This window comes from Pinus tabuliformis, chromosome X (assembly GCF_031772625.1).
Source record: "Pinus tabuliformis cultivar Carrire ecotype Pingquan chromosome X, CPIR1, whole genome shotgun sequence".
NCBI lineage: Eukaryota > Viridiplantae > Streptophyta > Pinopsida > Pinales > Pinaceae > Pinus > Pinus tabuliformis.
The window spans coordinates 862,981,628-863,006,107 of record NC_142308.1 but is presented as its reverse complement, the minus strand read 5'-3'; the positions used below and the strand labels follow the sequence as shown (position 1 = coordinate 863,006,107).

General features: G+C 39.2%; 1 protein-coding gene across 1 annotated transcript in view; it reads left to right on the top strand.

Moving 5' to 3' along the window:
• Positions 1-3,655: 3,655 nt before the first annotated feature.
• Positions 3,656-24,480, top strand: part of LOC149142436 (uncharacterized) — a 274,916-nt gene continuing 254,091 nt past the window's right edge. The window contains exons 1-2 of the mRNA XM_089451481.1: positions 3,656-3,801; positions 4,228-4,431. Of these exons, the coding sequence (XP_089307607.1) occupies positions 4,413-4,431 (19 nt within the window). The 5' untranslated portion in view covers positions 3,656-3,801; positions 4,228-4,412. The remainder of the gene's footprint in view (positions 3,802-4,227; positions 4,432-24,480) is intronic.

Below are 24,480 nucleotides of genomic sequence, written 5' to 3'. Positions count from 1 at the left end.
CATTGGTGCAGTCATATTTGGGATTTGAGCAACCCATTTTCAGGTCATTCTCAGGAATGAAGGTATAATGATGTATTTTTCCATGTACTTGCCTTTATTTTCGCTGAGATGAATGAAGAGGCCTCTCCACTTTGAAGCTAGGCCCGAAGAAGTAGCCCACATTAGGTGAACACTATTATTAAACATTGGGTGCATTGTCTTTATGGTCTCCTTTTATGTTGCTTCTTCTTTAAGTGTTTACATTTATGGTTTTACATGCTCTTTCATGCAATTCTACTAACATCACTAAAGAAACGATCCCAAATCATCCCAAGATCCAAACACATTTACATTCCATTTTGCACTACCTTTTGATTTGATTTTCACTGGCTTTTTGTTTTCCTTGGGGAAATATTTTTTGCCCTTCTTCCCGACTTGAATCCAACCCGTGTTTTCTACTACATCCGGTGGGACATCGATGGATGAGTGAGCATCGTTGTCTTTAGGTTCTTCCTCATCTGCCTGATTTGTCTAAGAAATTGCTTTTCCATCTTTATTCCTTGAGGATTTGAAGGGGGATACAACTTTCACTAGGGTTTGCTGCATTTCGAATGATGCTAAATCCAAAGGGTCCTCATTAACATGCACTTCTTCATGAATGATTTTTGTTTCCTTCGATGGAATTTCTTTAACAAAAACTTCTTCCTGTTTGTCTTTTGCTTCTTTCTTACCCTGAACCTCTTCTTCTTTGTACATCGTATATTGTTCACTCTGAGCTCCTTCCCACCATTTGTGCCTTCGTTATTTTTTCAAACTTTGTTATTCTGCAAATGCTTGGGGCAATTTTTTATTACATGCCCCATTTCCTAACATGCTCGTCATCGAAATGAAATACTTTCATATTCAAGCTTCTAAACCCATACATATTTTAGAGCCGTCAGACTTATCTTGATAGGAAAACCCTTATTGAAATCCATCTCCACACATTCGAGCATAAGTGGTCTTATAAAAATTTTCATTTTTTGGGTTATGGAAATAAAACTCCCCTAATGCATTTCTAGTGGAAGAAAATGGTGAGAGATTCGAAAGATGTAGGGGAAGGTTAAGAGGCCTTATCCACACTAGATCCATGGAGGCTGACTCCATAACCAAATCAAAGGTGGGAGACCAGGGTTGCATGAAGAGACCAACACTACCCCAGAACTAGGGCTAGGATTCACAAATAGTCTTATTATCCTTGATATTATAAAAAATCAAAAATCCACTTATGAAGATCAGCTAACTGCGACCGAAACCCATTAAATCTGTAGACCAAAACTTAATCTGATTTTTTTTTTCACTGTTAAAGGCTTCTTCATCTAAAGGAACATTCAACGAAGGAGCTCCTTGAACTACTAGAAAAACATAATTAGATTTCAGCATGACACTGTATGAAACCATGGCTTGAGTTGACTGAGAGGAAGAGCTTGTTAAACCAACTGCTATTCCTATAAAAGATATCATCTTCTTCACTGAATCAGGATTATCCGCCATTGTTCGGGATGTAAAAGCCATGCTACAGAGATCTACAAAGAGATCCCCACAATTTGAGCATGAATCAGCTAGGGCAAAACCCTAGCTGCCACAAAAGCCTTCAAAGTCCCCTCTATTCAACTAATTATCATATATAATTTGTTAAAATATTGGATTTTTTTTTTTTAAATTAAAATAATAAAAAATATTATTAATTTAAAATTAATTAATAAAAATAAAAATAAAAATATATTTTATTATTAATAATTTAAATATAAAACTAATTAAATATATTAAAAAAATACAACTTTCATCAATAAAATATTAAATAATAAAATTCTAATAAAAACAATAAAAAACAATATATAGGTACATAAGTATATGTACATCTTTTGAGATCTATATATAAGTAAGTGTATATCTTTAGCAAACTATCAAAGTACATTTTTTGAGATCTTAAATGTTGATATAGATACAATTATGTTTGAGTCTATCTCCTCTACTTCCTTTGTGATTGCTTTTCACGAGAGATAAAGAAAACATGTTTATGATAATTTGGATTAAAAAAATGAATTAGTCCTTTGAATCAAGCTAATTTAATAACGATATTAGATACTCCAACAATTTTTAATCCATTTATTGAATAAAAAAAATAAGAAAGAAATGTTGTAAAGTAGATAGATGCTACATATAAAGATATTGTTATGAGATATTTCGATTCAGACCAAAAATTAAAAGTTAAATAATTGATATTCAATATTTTTTGTAAAATAAAAGTGTCCAGACACATCTCTTAAAAATTATAAATTCTCGAAGTGTTAATATACTTATTATAATTAGATGTTATAAAGGAGATAGAGGTTACATTATAAATTGTCAAAGTGTGAATATAATTATTATAATTAGATGTTATAAAGGAGATAAAGTTTAGACCTAGACATTTTGGTTGAGAGATGGGAAAAAATAAAAAACAAATAATTAATATTTAATTTGTTTGCAAAATAAAATATAGAGATATATTTTAAAAAAATGATAAATTAAATTATAAATTCTCTAAATGTTAATATAATAAGGAGTTGTTGATTTAATGGCTAGTTAAAAGTTCTCTACATCTATTGATTACATTGTTTGGATTTGGTTTTTCATCTTGTCCAAGATGAATCACATTCGCTGGTTCCAAACGTGTTTAATTTTTTTTATGTGATTTTTATCGAAAGACTCTGATACAAATAATAATAATTATTAAAAAATTAAAGTGAAAAATATTTTAAAACTTAACTATTATAAAATATTTTAAGATTTAAGATATTTTTGAATTTGACATTTGGAGTATCTAAATTGGATTAAATATTATATTAATAATATAATTCAATTTAAATTTAAAAATAAATAAATTATAATTTTTGTGATTATCAATAATATGTTTTAGATACATTAAAAACATATAGTCTAATTGAAATTGTTCCAAAAATGTTATTGGGTTTAGAGGAACGCTCTCATGGAAGAAATGTTGTAATGTCTTGTTAAGTTATGCTATCTAAATATTTTAACTAGGTCAAATTACATAAAAATAAAAATAAAAAAAATAAAGAAATAAAATAAAATAAAAAATAAAATTAATCATTAAAATAAATTTGAGGTAAAATAAAAAAAATAATCATTAAAATAAATTTGAGGTAAAATAAAAAATTAAAAAGATAATAAAATAAAAAAATAAAAATAAAAATAAATAATTAAAATAAAATTGAGGTAAAATAGTCAATTTATTGTAGACAATTTTTGGGCTCTTTCGCTAATGATATTCGAAATATTTTTTGAGGTGTAAATTTTTTTTTAAATGAAAAAATTTAATCCCTAATAAATCTAAACCTATTTATATTTCAATAAAAAATTGTTAGATAATCTTTGATAAAATAAATAAATATATCGCCTTAAATTTATAACCCATCAAATCATAATCCATCACAAAATTCGAGTTGGAACCCTACCTCACATATTAATGTCACAATAATCACCTTGGAACCATGCCCCATAAATTAATACGTTTAGGATAAGCTTTATTTAACACATGGGTTCAGTGGGTTAACATAGTGTCGTATGAGTAGGCATGGCTATACGGAAAAACACATTTAAAGAGGATGAAATATACAGCTTGAAAATCGCAAACCTGTCCGCCGTTAACCAAGTTCCGAGTTCCGACGGGACAGGAGGGTTTACAATAGGGTGAGTTTGATGTGTTTAACAGTCAGGCAAGTAGACCTTTTTGATCCCGTTCGGACAGGGAAGGGGTGTGAAAAGTGTAGTCTAAAGGTATATAAAATTAGTTTTGACCAGATTATAATAAAATTTAGAAATTTTTTTTATTACCATCATTAAATTTTTGAGTGTCTCACAGATTCGATAACGCTGAATCCCTTTCAAAAAAACTATTCAAGCACACAGCTAATTTGTTAATTTGTGCTATTCAAACACAGCTAATTTGTTAATTTGTGGGCGTGGGTACACAAAGCCTGTGTGAAATAGGGGAAAAAACAAATTTGATGTTTTGACATGTGGAAAATAAACAATTTATTGTTTTAGAGTGGGCATGTATTCATTTTGCCCACCATTCTAGTACAACACGCAACCTTCGGGGCAATTTCGTATACAAATATCAACTCATTATTTTACGGCTACTGTTACTCTTTTCCATAGATGCTGCTGTCCAGGGGTGGCTACTGTTACTCTTTTTCATAGATGCTGCTGTCCAGGGTGGTTGGGGTGGAAGGCGTTTGTGAATCTGCCAGCCGGGATTCTACCTTGACTATTAAACCTTCCTGAGAAGCCGGGATTTTAGCTTGACTATTAAACCTTCCTGAGAATGGCGGCTATGTTGCGGCCCTGAAGATATCTGGGCGCATTTTGATTATTCACGGTTCACAATGCTTTCAGCTAAAGAAGGTAAGCTACCATTTTCATGAATTTTCTCTCACGGTTCGAGCACAGTTTTGAATAAGATTGCCCAGTAGATTTCTGATTATGCAGGGCGCAAGATCTTAAACAAGTAATTGCTTTGTTTTTCCCAAATATAATATAGAAGAGAGCTATAATTCCTTGTGTGTGATTGCGTTACTAGCTTATCACGGGGTTTCCTTAAATAGCCTTATAATTGTCTCAACACACCTCGGAGACAACTGGGTCTATATCAGATATCTCAGCCCATGTCCACTTGCAGCGAAATCCAAACTGGTTTTATGAAGCAATGATTTGAAGAGAGAGAAAACTTTAGTTCATCCTGGTTGCTTCTCGAAGCCTGCAGTGAGCAGAGGAATGACGGCTTCCTATACTGCTGATTATTGTTAATTTAGGTTATTTATAGACAATTGTCGAAATTCAGAACAAAGAAGAATGGCGTAAGGTGTATATATTGGTACAGAAGGAGTTTGTCCTCATATCTCATGAAGGGAGAAACCATGGATCTTGCTGCCATATAGAATTGTCTCCAGGGTTGGGTTGTTGAAAACAGATGAGTTTTCATATGCACACAAAGCATTGAACAAGAGAAATACTGAATTTCGATGAACGGTAGTACTTAAAATAGATGCATTCTAATCTCAATGGAAACACATGGCATCTTACTGCCGATTTCTTGTAGACATTTCAAACTGCTTACTCTATTATTGTGCACCTTTCGGCCAATGAACTAAATGGCTAAGATCCACAGTCGTAAGGATTTTGGACCTTAATATTTAGTCATAAAGAAACTGAACTGAACTAAAACACTCAAACAAACTGGACTGAAAACGACTGACTCAGTGACATCTCTAGTTGCACAAGCGAGGTGATAATTATAAGTGGAGTAAGATGGAGGATCTGTTCTGGGAATGTGGCCTACCATGGATCAGCCTAAAGATGATGAGAAGGAAAACTGGTGAAATCAGACTTTTGAAACCTGAGCTTTGATTGGCATCCATTTGTCAGATGAGCTCTGATTCCACCTTCCCAAGCATGCTTGAGAAAAGTTTTTGTCAACCCTAGTACTCTTACGTTATGTAGATTACCTAGCTTGCCTTGAGGAACCTCAAATGTGGTCGGAGGATTGTGGGGACTCAATATAAGAAGACCGATGCTGTTTGTATTCATATTATTCTCAGGAATCTTCCCACTCCATATGAGGTATTCCATTCCATTTGTTGCTTTGTAAAAAATGAGTGGTGCTTAGTATGCTAAACTAGATTTTGATCAGTTTTGTCATTCTTTGATTGTGGAGCATGAGAAGCTACTTGATCTTGTTAAACTTGGCTTGAAACTCATTGCTTATTTTGTCAAAGGGAAGCGGAATTGAGATTTCCTTCATCACAGTGTTAATCCCAAAAGGGGACCCCTCTCTCATTCACATATGAAGAAGCTACTTGATTTATTCCTACCTACTTGTTCTGTTAATTAATAAGGTATTTACCATGTAAATATTGGAATTAAATACAAGTACATGCTCAACACATTACAAATCATCAACTGAAGGAACTAGAAACAAGCACACAAGTGACATTGTTGTTTTTGGACTAATGTCCCCGGAAAAACCCAATGTGGGAAAACCGGTGTAACTATCTGAGGGTTTGATTTATTAAGCAGTTTCATAATACAATCTGGGTGCCAAATTCGCCTCACCCAATATAGAAAAATCTCGGCAGTAGTACCTCTCTACTCGGAAGCAAATATTCCAGCTGAAACTCTGGATAAACACTTCGGCAGCTCCACAGCTCCACAGCTCCAATCTGCCCCACGAAACCCCAATGTCAGCCTCTAGGGATTGCGTTAGCCTCTCTCTGGCCCGACGTTAGCCCAACGTCACTCTGGCTTGGCTTGTATCAGCCTCTGGAGGCACTGCGTCAGCCCTCTGGCCCTCTGCGTCACCCACGCTAGCCCTCTGAGGCACTGCGCAGCTCCTGGCTGCCTCTGCGTGAGCCCTGGCTGCCTCTGCGTGAACCCTTGGCTGCTTCTGCGTCCCTCTCTCTGGCTACTGCGTTGATCCTCCTGGTGCTATCTCTGCCTCTCTGCTTCTGTATTCACTGCCCCTCAACTGCAACTTCGATCACTCTCTTAACTTTCTCAGCAAACCCAGCCCCAGAAAGTCGAAATCTTGATCTCTTGGTGTGTTCTCCAAGTGATCCTCAAGCTTCCTCTTATACTTTTCTCGTTGACAAATCAACGACCGAGATTAAGTCCCTAATCAATGACTAAGATTAGATCTGGCTTGATCCATGACTTTTGGACCATTCTAACATAGTTTTATATTAATACACATTAATATTTTATTTTCTCTAAGTTTAGACTTAGGGATTCCATTAAAAATATTAATTATTTTAATATCTCCCAAACTATTTAGAATCTTCCCAAACCCTTTCTGGGTATTGGAGATCTCATGTGCCTTAGCCTCTCCACCAATTTTTGTGGCTAAAGCACATCCGATGCTACCCCAAATCAACAATGTCATCCATGGCAAATTAATTGTTAATAATTAGACCATCAACCATTTAGTAGTTACAAACTTACATTTTTTTAAAACATAGAATAGGAACTAGACCATGAATTTATGGAATAAAATAGGCTATACGTCAACATGTCAAAAAAGTTGTGTTTACAAAATAGGGCATTTGCATAAGTTTTAATTTAATTGAAGTTTGAAAACCAAAACACTAAATTGAGTTGAAGTCTATGACATCTCCTTTTCCTTCCTCTTAGCACCACCATGACCTCCATGCACTCTGTTGGTTGTTGGTTGTGGTAGTGTAGGAGGAGGTAATTTTGAAGATGAACTTGGGCATGAAGCTCTTATTTTTGGAGTCTTCGTAGGGTGATCATTGGCAGTAGATGGGGTTGGCATCTCACCATGATCATCATCGTAAAAATAATAGCATTCAAGTTCTCAAAATTGTCCTCCTTGGCATTGTTTTCTCAAGTCTTATATGCTTTATCCATATTTGCATCTTGGTAATGCACATAAACCAATCTCTGTGATTGGTGTACATTCAACTTTTTTCTTACGAGACTGTGGATGAAATTGATAGGTGCTCCAACACCCTATGTAGAAGTTCACAACTTGTGAAAGCACCCATGTCACCAAATGTGGTAGTTGTGGTGCAAAACCACCATGCATGTTCCACCACTTGAGAGAAGGTTTTTACTTTCTCCCTTTTGTTTACTTTAAACCCTAAAGCCTATTTGTGGGCCCCATGTTAAAAAAAAGAGACATTCCCTCAACATGCATGAGGAAGTCATTTGGTGGGGAGTGTTGTGGGAGTGGGGAAAGGCGAGAAGGAGCAAGATAGGAGCAGGCTAGAGTAGGGCGTTCTGAACAGGTGTAGGAAGTGTCATGGAAGGCTTAGGAGTGTGCTTCTACAGTGGTCTTTGAGTGAGTTTGCTTAAGTGTGGATCTGAAGTGGGAGAATGGGTCACTTAAACTTTTGAAGTTTGTAGTTGATGGTTTGGTTGAAGATTTGTCATGGTTTACCTTATCTCTCCACGTTGGTGTTTGTGAAGGATGAATTTTGGGAAACCATCATAGGGAGAAGTGCAAGAAGGGAAAGTCATGGTATACAACCACCCCCCTATAGATTGTTTACAATGATATGTTTGGTTTGATGGAAAAGCGTTCTCTTTTAGGTGTGAAGTATATTTTAATGTTCGCTGATGATTATTTAGGTGCACATGGGTCAATTTTTTTGATACAAAAGAGTCAAGTCCTAGATAAGTTCCAGGACTTCAAATCCATGGTTGAGAATAAATGTAGTTAGAAAATCTAGATTCTTGGGGCAAATAACTGTGGAACTGGAGAATATTTTAAGCATGATTTTTAGAGTCATTCTATCCAATTTAGCAATAACTTGCCAACACACTATATGTTACCCCCTAAGTTGCATGATACAGGGAAACATGTAAGCATTTTTGAAACACAAACGCACTGGAAATGTGACCCCCCAAAAAATTGGAAACGAGGCAACTTGATATGTATGTATACACACACATATTAGAGGAATTTTGAGGTCTAAAATGAGCCTAGGAAAATAATAAAATAATAGTTAAAATAATAAAACAAGAGATATGAATTCTTAAAGAAAAAGAAAGGAAACTACTTTTTTTATTGTATTTTCGACTTATCTCCTTCTAGGTTTCCTCACATGTCAAGGAAACTCTTCAAAGAACTTAATAGAGATTCAATAGTATAAACAATTCATTAAAAAATAAGAAAATTGAATTATAAAAGCCAAATTACACCAAAGATCCTTCTAACAAATTATACCCAAATGATTCCTCCCCTAATATATCAGAACAAATTTCCACTCTAAAGAATGAAAATAGTAAATGAAATCATGAGCCTTCACAAGAGATATAGGACTTGTTATGGAGTCTCCCACAGGAGGAAGAAGTGACACACCCTACACGAAACACTAAATAAAAGGAACAAGATAACAAATGTTAACCTTGATATAAGGAAAGGAGCATTTAACTCAATTAGAACCAGCATAAATCCATCTTAACTCCGGATCTACCAAGCATCGAGAGGGATTGAATCTCTGAAGATGCAAGCCTCTTTTTGAGTGCAAAACTTGAGGAAAGGGTAAGTTACCAGGATTCGGATACGGATATAGATCTGCTAGATTTTTGAAAATCCAAGATCCGGATACAACAAGGATATGTCAAGTACAAAAAATATAATAATATTTTTAAAATTAAAAAAACACTTTTAGATTTCAAAAATCAAATCCATTCATAAATCACAACATTTAGAACTGAAATCATTAGATATATTATAAGTATGAAGATTGAAACATTGAGATGATGCATCCTCCCTCATACAAAAAGGATAATATCAGTGTTGCACGAAGCGCACCCCCCCACGGTTCCAAGCCCCGAAGCGCGTCCCGTACGGAAGCGCCTAGGAAGCTTGGCCGGAAGCGGCACTTCCGAATTCGGAAGCGCCGCTTCGGCATTTTTAGACGCTTCCTGGAAATTTGGAAGCGTTGTACGGAAGCGCCGAAGCGTGCTTCGTACGGCGCTTCGGGCATCGGAAGCGTGGCGCTTCGGAGGAGGAAGCGTACGCTTCCTGTACGCTTCCGTACGCTTCCAGAAAAGCTTCCAGAAAAGCGTTTAGAAAATCGTTTTTTTTTTTTCAATTTTTTTTTTAATTTTAGGTGAGTTTGCTTGTTGGGGGTGGGTCCACCTTGGGTTAGGGTGACGAATGAAGGCAAAAAAAATATAAATATAGCAGATGCTCCCTCATGGTAATGTTAAATTCTTAAAGTAAAAGTGACATTCTCCTTTATTTTTCATTTTCATCCTTTTACTTAAATTTTTAACATTACCATGAAATGACTCAGGATGTTTGAGAGTGGTTCCAGCCTTATTGGACTTCATATGGAGAAAATAGAATTTCATATTCTATTCAAAATTCAGCAGACTTAACAGTTTTCAGGAATTCAGGATCAATGGGATTGTGGCATTTCATTAGATTATATCAAGTATGAAGGTATGCGATTAGCATTTAATCAAGAGCACCAAGCCCTATATGTACCCTAGTGTTGGTGGTGTTATTGTTGAACTCCTTTGTCACGCGGCACGCCCTTAGCAAAAAATTACCTTTCAATCAAGTCAAAATCATCGATCAAGCATGTTAAGCTTTTTCTACCATATTTTAAGTCTTGAATTAGGTAGTTTGATCAAAATTGGGCAATGTTGACTAATATCCCTAGACAATCGAGGTAGAGGCAAAGGCTAGACAAGAGGAGAAGAATCTAGATTCTAGATGGTTGATGCATCTAAATGGTTGATGCTCGAATAATTAATCATTAATGTACAATGGATGTTATATCTATCTAGATTTATGCAAAAATATGCATGTTTTCATGTCTTCTACAATTAATTTGGTATTTGGGATGTTTGTTTTGAGTATAAATGCATATATATATATATATATATATATATATAGACACTTCCGCGGACGCTTCGCTTCCTATATTTTTGGAAAATGACGCTTCGGCGTTCCCGCTTCCAAAAAACGCTTCCGCTTCGTGCAACATTGGCCTAGGAAGCTTGGTCAGAAGCGGCGCTTCCGAATTCGGAAGCGCCGCTTCGGCTTTTTTAGCCGCTTCCTGGAAATTTGGAAGCGCTGTACGGAAGCGCCGAAGCGCGCTTCGTACGGCGCTTCAGGCGTTGGAAGCGTGGCGCTTCGGAGGAGGAAGCGTACGCTTCTGTACGCTTCCAGAAAAGCGTTTAGAAAATCGTTTTTTTTCAATTTTTTTTTTAGTTTTAGGTGAGTTTGCTTGTTGGGGGTGGGTCCACCTTGGGTTAGGGTGACGAATGAAGGCAAAAAAAAATATAAATATAGCAGATGCTCCCTCATAGTAATGTTAAATTCTTAAAGTAAAAGTGACATTCTCCTTTATTTTTCATTTTCATCCTTTTACTTAAATTTTTAACATTACCATGAAATGACTCAGGATATTTGAGAGTGGTTCCAGCCTCATTGGACTTCATATGGAGAAAATAGAATTTCATATCCTATTCAAAATTCAACAGACTTAACAGTTTTCAGGAATTCAGGATCAATGGGATTGTGGCATTTCATTAGATTATATCAAGTATGAAGGTATGCGATTAGCATTTAATCAAGAGCACCAAACCCTATATGTACCCTAGTGTTGGTGGTGTTAATTGTTGAACTCCTTTGTCACACGGCACGCCCTTAGCAAAAAATTACCTTTCAATCAAGTCAAAATCATCGATCAAACATGTTAAGCTTTTTCTACCATATTTTAAGTCTTGAATTAGGTAGTTTGATCAAAATTGGGCAATGTTGACTAATATCCCTAGACAATCGAGGTAGAGGCAAAGGCTATACAAGAGGAGAAGAATCTAGATTCTAGATCATTAATGTACAATGGATGTTATATCTATCTTGATTTATGCAAAAATATGCATGTTTTCATGTCTTCTACAATTAATTAGGTATTTGGGATGTTTGTTTTGAGTATAAATGCAAAAAAATATATAAATATATATATATATATATAGCAGACGCTTCCGCGGACGCTTCGCTTCCTAGATTTTTGGAAAATGACGCTTCGGCGTCCCCGCTTCCAAAAAACGCTTCCGCTTCGTGCAACATTGGATAATATCATAAATGATTACAGTAAGTACAAAAATGAGTGTCTCATCTATGATCACTCTACTAATATGATAATGTGCAGTAGCTTTAACTACATATCCTCAAATGGATCAACATTCTCTTCTTATGCATATTGCAACTCTACATCATGAATAGATGATGGGGGTCCTAAAATGTAGGAAGCTGCATCATGTTGGAAATACTGAGGGGGGGTGAATCAATATTTCTTACAATTAGCACTCAATTAATCTTTTCACAACACTAGTTAATCTTCAACAATATTATAGTTATTTAGTAACACAGTAAACAACAATGCAGAAAGATAGAGACAATAGGCACAAGATTTTTAGGTGGAAAACCCCCTCCGGGTCAAAAACCACCAAATACTTTTCTAATAATTTCTTTAATCTTTAGCTCCAACTGAAAAGAAAGCTACAACTTCCTAGAATTCTAGAAAAGCATTCTTCTCCAGCTCCCATTGGAAGGACGCCCCAATGCCCTAGTTTTATCAGCGATCAGTTGAAAGGATGCCCCAATGCCTTGGTCCCTAGCACCACCGTACCACCCTGAAGTGTTTATAGGCCCTGTTGTCGCAATTGTATAGGCAGGGTGCGACAACGGCTCAGGGCAGGCGTTGTCACTCTGATCCCTGCCCTCTCTGTTGCAGCCATCCCCCAACAACAGGCTATGGGGGGTAGTCCCTATGAAATGTGAAAATGCAAGATTTGTTGGCAACCACAAGTCTGGGAGACACGATTGAATGGCCTAGCCACTTGGTTGATTTAGCAAGTTTTAAAGATTATATTAGATTAATATGTGAGACCAGTGCCTTGTCGAGTCAATTACTTGCTTTATATCAATTAAATACCAAATGAGCGGATGAACAATCACTACTTAAGATGTTTTGCTAATCTATATGTTATGCAAATTCTACAATCTAGATGAGATGCAAAAAATCTTGGTTTATTTTAATTATATGCGTAGCTAAGTGTATCCCTTAATCCTCAACGGTTTTGAGGCTAGTCTGACGACTGCATGGTCACTGTGTTAACCACTAGAGAGGGTCTATCCTTCGCAAGCTACAAGATAAAGGGTGTTCCTATCTTTCTATCAACCAAGCTTAGGCTTGAAGGTAATTTATTAATGCAAGACGAGACCTAGAATTCAAAAGCAAGGTGATTGAGTGATCTTGAGGTAAGATTGCTTATGATATTAAGTACTTAGTTATACTTGATCTTATGACAAAGAGTACTTGACAATGGATGAGAGGCAATTTATCCACAAGGTAAAGTGCTCAATTTCAATAGTGCTCAAAAGATGTATTAATGTAACCAAGAGATAATTGCTCAAGTACTAAACAAGAAACAAGATTAATGCTCTTTATGCCAAAGGCAAATTACCATCCATAATAGATATTCAATTTAACCATAAAACAATAATGACAATGATGGCAGGTAAAAAAGATTAGAGTACTTATCCATGATATTACTTAAAGCAATTAACCAAGGTTCTTTAGAGACAATACAATAATGGAAAGGATGCCAATAAACAATTGCTCAAGAGATTGACAATTTAGATGATTACAACAAGTTACCACAATACCACTTTAGATGTTAAACAATTGGGCTTCCAATATCCTTAAGCAATATTAAAGCGAGATTTAAAAAAAAGAGATTGATTAGTCAAGTGCTTCTGTGAGTGAGTTACTTAGTGCACAATTATGACATTTAGGATTATGAAACTCACAAGAAACCAATATGTTAGTATTCTTATTAGCAATGCAACAACTTAACCAATAGTCAATTCACTTTTAAAATCCAAAGTTACCAATGCTAGTAATCTTTTCACAAATAATATGCAATGTTTATCAATGGAGCATCAACCAATACATGTCTTAATGTAACTTATGTTCCAATGACATTCAATGAACAATAATTAAACTTTTAGGACAGCAGTAGCTAATATTATGCTAAATATGCCAAAACAGTCCCGAAATTACCTCTTTCTCTTGATTAAATGAGAGCACTTTAGATGAGAATGCAAACAGTGAGAAGATGTCTATAAGTGCAAGCATATGCAAGAGTAACGAGATGAATGAGGCAGCCAAGGGAAACCTAGAAGGCAGCCCTTTTAAACCACTTTGCCAAAACAAAATTATAACCAATGATGCAAGGGAAACCAAGAGACAAATGCTTGATGAACTTAGGATCTTTTCCAATGTCACTGTTATGTAAAATCAGACCTTATAGTGCTTCTCCAAACAGTGTGACAACCATCAAAACTTATGAAATTTACCAAACAAAGAATTATCCAATTGATTTATCAATGTGTTAGATGACTTATTAATTAATTTTGAGCCACTGAGATGAGCTATATACCTATTACCACTGCAAACAAATGATCAGATGGCTGCTAGGAAAATGGTGAGGAAACAAGGGTTTTTGGAATTAAACCAATGAGTGATTGTTCGCTTGCCCAAGACTCTTTCATTGAGTAGACCACCTGTAATTACAAGTATTAGCTCGAAAATCTCTGCAAACACAAAGTGTTAGAGGCAAAAAATCAATGATAACCCAAATTAGAGATGAGAAGAGGCAAGGAAGGGCCAAGATAGGGCAACGCTAGGTCTAGAATGCTAGCGTTGGGGCTTGAGATCACATTGGCCAGGCTTAAGGCCTAGATAGGCCTGTGATGAGGCTAGAGGAGGACCTTAAAGGGCTGTGACACCAAGGGAAGAGGCAACAGAAGAGGTAAGGAAGCCACGAAGTGTTGATTTTTGGTAGCTTGGGAGGTACTCCAAGCCCTAGGGTTCAAGGTTTGGAGGATGGAGCACCACAATAGGGCATTGTGGGATTGGAACCCAAGGTTGGGGTTTTGTACTGTGAAAATGTCTGAATCTAACAAACCAGAAATCCTATTGCAGTAAACTGACTTGCATTGCCTACTTGCGTTTTTCATTTAACAAGTTATTTTCAGAAATATTAAGAAAATATTAATGCAAATACACTACAACCTACACCAATATACAGATTAAGTACTGAAAAATAATTAAACATTCATGCAAATGACACACATATTTTTGGACTAAACGTCCCCGGAAAAACCAATGTGGGAAAACCATTGCAGCAGCTCTGAGGGTTTTCTATTATTAAGCCGATGTTTTGAATACAAATGCTGGTTGCCCTCCCGGCAAGCCAGTGATAGAGAAATACAATGGCGGAAAACTTGAGTGAGTTTTACCTCACTTCACCGGGCAGATTCCGGCTGATTCGACAACAAAACTGGTTGGCCTTGGCTAGAACTGTGTTGCCCCTTCATAGTAATTGCGTGGGCCTGTGTGGAGCTCTCTGAGGCTCTGCATCAGCTCTTCTGCGCACTGCGTCAACTTTCCCGGCTGTTTCAACAGTTCTCGGCAGTTTCGGCTCTTTGTGTGGAAGGCAACTTTCTCCCTTTGCGCTGGCCCTTCTGGCTCTGCGTCAAGGCTGCCTGGTCCCAGACTGGTCCAACATTAGCTCTCTTAGCTACAACATTGCTTCTACAAGCTTCTCTCTGCCTCTCTGTCAGTATTCCTGAACTATCATTGCCCCTCAGCTGTAAGATCTCCCCAATCGATTTCCCTATTGAGAACTTCTCACCTCAGAAAATCGATTTCTTCAATCTCTCTGTGTGTCTTCTCCAACTGACCCCAAGCCTCCGTTTATACTTTTCCTGTTGATAAATTAACAGCCGAGATTAAGTCTCTAATCAACGGCTAAGATTAAATTAGACTTGATCCTCGTCTCTTAGAAGCTTTTCACCCATACTTTTATTAATACCCATTAATATTTTAATTTTCCTTAAGTTTGGACTTGGGAACCCCATTAAAAATATTAATTATTTTAATAAAATACAATCTGAGTGGAATTTCTCCAAACGATTTCTGGGTCTTGGAGATCTCATGGGTTTTAACCCTTCCACAAAATTTCCGAGCTAGAGCACATCCGATGCTACCCAAAAATTAACACTCCCTCTTAGCTAGGAATGTGCTCTAGCAATACTTCCCAGTAGAAGTATCACATTGATCCATGACATCGATCCTCTGCATTGCTGATGCTCGACTTGTTGCTCCTCATCCACCTTGCTGCTGCAATCTATACTGCTGCCCATGACACTTCCACTGTCACTGCTACATTTGTACTACAACTCCCTCTCAGTATGCTGTATCATGCTGCCCATAGCACTGCCACTGCCAACTGATGCACTGTAACTCGGTTGCTGAGAAGTAAGCAACTGAAAATCCACCCAAAAGCTGACATGTTGGTTAGTTTGGATGCCCCGTGATGCTGTAGCTACCTCTGCTGCTAATCTGTGTTGACCCTCTTATGCTACTGCACTGCTGTTGTATTTTCTCTATGCCTCTTGCATTGCTGCAACACTCCACTGCACTGCTTCAGACTTTGGCACTCTACCTCTGCCACTATCGCTCTATCATCCCTCGCACCAACTGACTCCAGTCATTTTGCTACTGTCATTAAGGGCTCCCGTAGCCGTATGTGATCCAAGAGTTTGGGCACCTCAAGGATCCTTCCCCTTGCTGTAGTCCTCCCTACTATAGCTCAATATTGCCCCACTTCTTCTCTAGAGGTGCATGAGCACTCATCATCATTGTCCTCTTTGTTAGCTTTCGCTGGAGTAGCCTTTGAGTCACACTTCTCTTCTTTGCCCTTCTTCCGAGGACACTTCATGGCGAAATGACCCATTTCTCCACATCTGAAGCATCTGACTTTGGATATGTCCTTTTTCTTCCTCTTTTGCTACCCTTGTTGTCCTGCTGATGCAAGAGCTGCGTCCTCCTCTTCCTCCTTGATTCTGATCCTTTTGCTACTGCTTCCCACCTTGGTCAACCGTCTGATCTCTTCCTGTTGAAGAGCTGCCCACATCTTCTCCCAATTGGGAAGAGAAGCCCTGCCCAAGATGCTTTGGACAAAGGTTTTCCAGTCTTCAGTGACTGCATTCAGGGCAGGCCTGACCATAAATTCAGGATCTGGTGTAGCCTCTATGGAAGTTAGCTGGTCACGAATCCCTTGCAACCTGAGAAGGAAGGGATCGATTTCTTCTCCCTTCTGCATTTGAAATTGTCTCAGCTGACTCTCAAGCAACATATTCCACTAAATGGAAGTTCCCTCGTACAATGTGGTCAAGGCCTCCTACATTTCCCTTGCTGTGTCCTTCTCAGCAATATGTGGGATCACATGATCCTTGACCCCGTCCAAGATCATGCACTTCGCTTGAGCTTGAGCCTCCTCATACTTCTTGAGAGGATCAACATCAATTGAAACAACAATTGTCTTCAAGGCATAATCCTTGATGCGATTTTTATCCAAAACTGCCAGGATCGTGGTCTTCCAGATGACAAAGTTGGATGCTCCATCCAACCTATCCTGATCCCTTAGTCCGTTAACTGCCATCTCTGCTCAAATGTATGTCGAACTGGTTCTCTTCTCCCTCTTTTGCTGTTGCCCCAACAAAACTCGGATCTGGATTTCTTTGGCGCTAGAAATCCTCTAAGGAACAAGCTCCCTCTGAATTTCGATTTCCTTCATGGAAATCCTTCTGCTAATCACTGTCGAATCACCCCTCTCTGATCTCTCTTTACTGTTGCTCAGTACTGGATCTAGATTTCTTGGCAAGAAATCTTATGAGGAATTGATTCCCTCTACTTTGCTTCTGCCCCATTAGGTACTGTTCTGCACCAACAGAATCAACACCCCACCAACAACTCTAGATGAAATCTGCGCTGCACCTATAGCCACGACAACTGGAAAAATGAGACTCAACAGTCTTTGCACTGCCCTCTGCATCAACAACGTCACCCAATCAGGTTGACGTAGGCTCTGCGTGTGCCTCCTTTGGTGACTGCGTCACCCTCCTTTGCTCTCTCGGCCAGAAACTGCGCTATCTCTTGGGACATCTGTCTTCGCACAAAAATTTTCTTCTGTTCTTTTGCCAATGGCTTCAGTCCTCCTTGATTTGCAATCACTTTGATACCATGTGAAAATTTCTGAATCTAACAAACCAGAAATCCTACTGCAGTAAACTGACTTGCATTACCTACTTGCGTTTTTCATTTAACAAGTTATTTTTAGAAATATTCAGAAAATATTAATGCAAATAGACTACAGCCTACACCAATATACAGATCAAGTAATGAAAAATAAATGAGACAATCATACAAAGGACACACTTATTTTTGGACTAAATGTCCCCGAAAAAACCCAATGTGGGAAAACTGGTGCCGCAGATTTGAGGGTTTTCTATTATTAAGAAGAAGTTCTAAATACAAACGCTGGTTGCCCTCCCGTCAAACTAGTGACAGAGAAATACAATGGCGGAAAACCTGAGTGAGTTTTACCTCACTACACCCGATAGAGTTAGGCTGATCCGACAATAAAACTGGCTGGCCCCGGCTACAACTGCGCTGCCCCTTCATAGTAACTACGTGGGCCTTCGTGGAGCTCTCTGAGGCTCTACGTCAGCTTTCCCGACTGTTGTGACAGTTTTTGGTAGTTTCGGCTCTCTGCGTGGAAGGCAACTTCCTCCCTCTGCTTTGGTCCTTCTGGCTCTGCGTCAAGGCTGCGTGGGCCCAAACTGGCTCAACACCAGCACTCTTGGCTACAACGCTGCCTCCACAAGCTTCTCTCCGCCTCTCTGTCAGTATTCTCGAACTATCACTGCTCCTCAGCGGCAAGATCTCCCCAATCGATTTCCCTCCCGAGAACTTCTCACCTCAAAAATCAATTTCCTCAATCTCTCTGTGTGTCTTCTCCAACTGACCCCAAGCCTCCATTTATACTTTTCTTATTGAGAAATTAGTGACCGAGATTAAGTCTCTAATCAACGACTAAGATTAAATTAGACTTGATCCTCATCACTTAGAAGCTTCTCACCCATATTTTTATTAATACCCATTAATATTTTAATTTTCCTAAGTTTAGACTTAGGAACCCCATTAAAAATATTAATTTTTTTAATAAAATACAATCTGAGTGGAATTTCTCCAAACGATTTCTAGGTCTTGGAGATCTCATGTGTTCTAGCCCCTCCACAAAATTTCAGAGCTAGAGCACATCCAATGCTACCCAAAAATCAACATATACCCAAAGAAGTTGGGCCAAAACCATGAGGTATTTTAAACATGTGATTGATTGAGATGATAGAGGATGTTGAGGAGAATCCAACGCAATGAAAATCATCAAATTTCGAGTTGTCTATGATTAGTTATGATTTTTTTAATGGAGACGTGGGTTAATGTGGCACCAAATGGAGGTCGACTTGACATTTTGGAGTGCCACAAGTCATGTCTTAACACCACATGAGATTGTATATATAGGAGTGATGTTGGAGGTCATTCCCCACCATCCAAGTGCATCAAATCATCATCATTTCATCTCCGAGGCAGTCAGAGATGAAAGAAGGACAAGGTGGAGAAGAGAGGGATCGTTTTGGGCACATTCTTCCTTCTATTGCAGGTTCGAGTTCGTGCAGGAGGAGGCCGTAGTCTTGGAGTGAGGTTTGAAGGTCTGTTTAGGTGTCGTTTTGTGTAGGAGTGCCTCTGTTTGAGGGCCTCAGAGGACAGTCACTTTGTATGGGCCGAAAGGCCTAATTAGAGGTTGTTGAGGGCTGTTGTAGGGTGCCGTAGGGATTTGGAAGAGTTTTGGGCCGTAGGGACTCGGGAGAGGGATGGTAGGCCTAATCTAAGGCTAGACTCTTCCTAGGAAGTAGTTCTAATCAAATGGTGCAAAGGACAACAAGACCACAACTTTAGAGGGCTATTTGTGCAAGGTTATGAGGGCTGTAACAGTGGGTCACAAGCCCTAACTAGGAGCAGCAAAGTGCAACAGTGAACAAACTTATAAACCAAGGTATGTTATGATGATTTTGTGTTGATTTGATGCTAGGGATGAAGTCCTAGTGTGGATAGAAGTATTGGGTACCTTTGGATTGGTGGAGGGAAGTGTGTAGGTGACCCAAGAGTAGCCCTAGAAGCAGCAGACTTGGACAACTGTGTGTTGGGTGAAGTATTGAGCCTATGAGTAGCTCTTTGATGGATGAGAGAAGCTACTAGAAGGAGGCAGTTTGAGAGCTCAAGGATTGACCAGCCTAGAGGAGTAGTTTATGATGGCCCATGTTCATTGTTGGAGAAGAGACTTGCAATAGTGATAGGTAGCAGCCCTCCTGCCCTATGTTAGCCTTCATATAGCAACAATAGAAGGCTATAGTGGGAAGAGGACCCTGAGTAGTTGAGGAGCAACAGTGGACAAAGGGAGTTGTTCACAAACGGAGTTTTGAACAACTCAAACATAGTCTCGATGTGTAGATGGACTTACGATCAACGTGAGAGTAGGTGGAGCCGTATTCAGTGGGCATATGGACTTGTTTCATTGATAGAGGTAGAGTTGTGTTGCTGAGATTGGGAGCGAAGGACTGTAGGACGAGATACGACATAGAGGTTGTGATTGTGCACTAGAGCAGCGAGATTGTCATTATATCTTGTATTCTTGTACATTAAATATTTGAGGGCCATTATCCCTGGTACAGGTGCCCTAGATTATTGTATTATATGTTGATTAATATAACAAAGTTGGGTTGAAAAATTTGTCTATATTTGTGCGTGTGTGATTTACTGCTGTTTATGTTCTACTGTGCAAAGTAGCTTTGTTGAGATGCTTGGTTTGGTAGCGTCGAAGATTTAAGGTTCTATCCTAGACACTATGGTTATGGAAATTGAACATGGTATCGAAGCGTGTCTGAGCTACTTTGGGAGAGAGTGAATCAGGGAATGCACAACAAAGTACAGCTTAAGAGGGAGTTGGTCAGATTGTAGGTGAAGGGTTCACTACAATGTCGAAGTTACAGGCTGGTCTCTAGTATGAGGACAAGTTGGAAGGGTTGTCCAACTATAGTCCTTGGAAGGAAACGATCAAGTTGGTATTGCAGGTCAACAAGATCTGGGAATTTGCCGAGAAATAGATCAAGAGGTCAACCGACCCTAAGGAGCTGGAAGTGTATGAGGAATTGGATATGAGGGCGAGATTGATCATCCTAGATGGTGTGAAGGACCCCCTAATACCTCATTTGTTCGAAAAGAACACTGCACATGAGATGTGGATGGCTCTTCAGAATTTGTTCTTGAATAAGAACCAGAACCGGGTACTGGTATTGGAGGATAAGTTGAAGTCCACCAAGATGTTGCAGGGTGAAGGAGTGACTTCATATCTGACGAGGTTGCCTTAGGTCAAAGATGAGCTTGCTGCCGTCGGTGTGACTAATCGTTGCCAGACTAGAATAGGCTATGGGATGACTTCATTCAGGATGAGTTGTAAGACGAGGATCTTCATCCAAAGAAGAAGGCTTTAGATGATGACGTGGCACTTGCAGCACGAATGAAGGTAAGCAGTAGGGCTTGAGTAAAGTCAAGTGTTTCAATTGTGGTGAGATGGGTCATTTTTTGTCGAGATGTTCGATGAAGAAGAAGACGAGAGATGATGAGAAGAAGAAAGGGAAGTAGGTCGCCAGTGTTGCCACCTTTGTTGAGACATATGTTCTCACTAGGAGGTTGGAGGAGGAGGACTTTGCTATGATTTCTCATTTCTTGCGAGGTACCATCGATGAGGATGGATGGTAGGTTGATAATGGTGCATCGAAACATATGACAGGGTCATAGGAGGTGTTCAAGACTAGCAGAGTGGGACTCGAAGTTGCACATGACGTTGGGCGACAAGAGTTAGAAGGATATCCAAGGATCGGGGGTTGTGTCATTTAGGATGGAGTCGGGACGAGTGATGCGGGTCCAGGATGTACAGTTTGTATTGAGACTCAGATATAGCGTGATATCTGTCTCTGTAATCGAGATGAAGGGGTTTGAGGTCTTATTCCAGGATGGGAAGGCAAGACTCAGAACCAAAGGCTCTAGCTCCGTAGGTATTGTACTTGGAGTTAGAGAGCATGTTCTATACAAGCTGACGGGCAAGTCTATAGATCATGGAAAGACGAAGCAGGAGGACCAGGTGCAGGTTCTAGAGATGTAGGTGCAGGTGCAGGCTTCAGAGGGCTAGGTACAGGTTCCAGAGAAGAAGGTCCAGGTTCAGGAGGCTTAGAGGGAGTCGAGTTCTGGAGGGAGCTTGCAGGTTCAGAGGGAGACTTTGTTGCCCTAGAAGAGCGCGTGGTCAGTGGGGAGCAAGGGTGCTCCTAAAGCTGCCAATAAGGAATCATGGAGAGAGTGGAAGACATTTTAGGAGAAGAAAAAGAAGCAGGATGCTTCCAGTGACAACGACACATCCGAGATAGGCATACTTCATGCTACAGGGATTGTTGCAGTTGTGAGCGCGAGGAGTTGGGCGAGCATTGCGAGTAGTGATGATGACGACGAGCTACTTCCTAGTCTTGGAAGTACCTCCCTCGCTAAGAGGGAGTGTTGATTTTTGATAGCGTGGAAGGTACTCCAAGCCCTAGGGTTCAGGGTTTGGAGGATGGAGCACCATAATAGAGCATTGTGGGCTTGGAACCCAAGGTTGGGGTTTTGTACCCAAAGGGGTTGGGCCAAAACCATGGGGCATTTTAGACATGTGATGGATGGAGATGATAAAGGACGTTGAGGAGAATCCAACACAATGAAAATCATCAAATTCCAAGTTGTCTACGACGAGTTATGAATTTTTTGATGGAGATGTGGGTTAATGTGGCACCAATTGGAGGTCGACTTGACATTTTGGAGTGCCACAAGTCATGTCTTAACACCACATGAGATTTAATATATTGGACTGATGTTGGAGGTCATTCCCCACCATCCAAGTGCATCAAATCATCATCATTTCATCTTTGAGGTAGTCAGAGAAGAAAGAAGGACAAAGCTTGGAAGAGAGGGATTGTTTTGGGCACATTCTTCCTTCTATTGCAGGTACGAGTTTGTGCAGGAGGCCGCAAGCTTGGAGTGAGGTTTGAAGGTCTGTTTAGGTGCCATTTTGTGTAGGAGTGTCTCTGTTTGAGGGCCGTAGAGGATAGTCACTTTGCAGGGGGCTGAAAGGCCTAATTAGAGGTTGTTTAGGGCTGCTGTAGGGTCCGCAGGATTTGGAAGAGTTCTGGGCAGTTGGGAGAGAATTGGTGGGCCTAATCTAAGGCTAGACTCTTACTAGGAAGCAATTTTGAACAACAGGAGCAAAGGACAACAAGACCACAATTGTAGAGGGCTATTTGTTCAAGGTTATGAGGGCTGTAATAATGGGTCACAAGCCCTTACCATGAGCAACAAAGTGTAGCAGTGAACAAACCTATAAACCAAGGTATGTTATGATGATTTTGTGTTGATTTGATGCTAGGGATGAAGTCCTAGTGTGGAAAGAAGTATTGGGTACCTTTGGACTGGTGGAGGGCAGCGTGTAGGTGACCCAAGCGTAGCTGTAGAAGCAGTAGACTTGGACAACTATGTGTTGGGTGAAGTATTGAGCCTATGAGTAGCTCTTTGATGGACGAGAGAAGCTACTAGAAGGAGGCAGTTTGAGAGCTCAGGGATTGGCCAGCCTAGAGGAGTAGTTTATGACAACCCATGTTCATTGTTGGAGAAGAGACTTACAACAATGATAGGTGGCAACCCTCCTGCCCTATGTTAGCCTTCATATAGAAACAATGGAAGGCTATAGTGGGAAGGATAGCTTGAGTAGCTGAGGAGCAATAGTGGATAGAGGGACTTGTTCACAAACGGAGTTGTGAACAACTCAAACAAAGTCTTGATGTGTTGATGTGTAGATGGAATTACGATCAGCGTGAGAGCAGGTGGAGCTGTGTTCAGTGGGCAGATGGACTTGTTTCATTGATAGAGGCAGAGTTGTGTTGCTGCAGATTGAGAGCGAAGGACCAACAGGACGAGATACAACATAGAGGTTGTGATTGTGCACTAGAGCAGTGAGGTTGTCATTGTATCTTGTATTCTTGTACCATTGGATATTTGAGTACCATTATCCCTGGTATGGGAGCCCTAGACAATTGTATTATATGTCGATTAATATAACGAAGTTGGGTTGAAAAATTTGTAAAAAGTTGTCTATATTTGTACATGTGTGATTTACTATTGTTTATGTTTCGTTGTGCAAAGTAGCTTTGTTGAGATTCTTTGTTTGGTAGCGTCAGAGATTTAAGATTCTATCCTAGACACCATGGTCATGGAAACTCAACACGGAGGAGGGTTAGAGGCTGGTCGAGGCAAGGAGAGAGGCCTTAAGGCCTACAACTAGGAAAGGTAACCCTTTTTGGGCTCACAACAAGAGAAAAAGGGGCTGCAACTAGGGTTTGGAGGTTGAACCAGGGTTGCGGCTCACCAAGGAGAGGAAAAGAGGCCACGACAAGGGAGAATGAGGCCTATGAGGCCTTAAAAAATTTCGGACCACTGCAAAATTGACAAATTTTCTTCAGATCTTCAAATTTCACCACAAGATGTCATGAAAATGCTTCCAAGGGCTAATGACTTCCTCTCTTGCTTGAGCGTTGAGCTTGGAGGGAAGCCAGAGGGTGGATCTTGCCTTCCTAGGCCTAGATCCACCTCAAAACCCCAACGATTTTCTGCAAGGAAGCTAGAAACTCTCACAGAGTTGATATGGCTTGAGATTTCACCTGCACAAATGAAATAAAAATTTCCCAAAACCCCAATATATACAAAATTTAAAAATAAACCCCAAAACTTCACTTGTTGCAAAACAAGGGTTAGAAATAATTTACAAAATTATTCTACAAAATATTTACAAATATATAATGCTTGTAAATATTTTTTTCTTTGAGAAAATAAATTCTGAATAACATGTTTTTTGAAAGTTAGA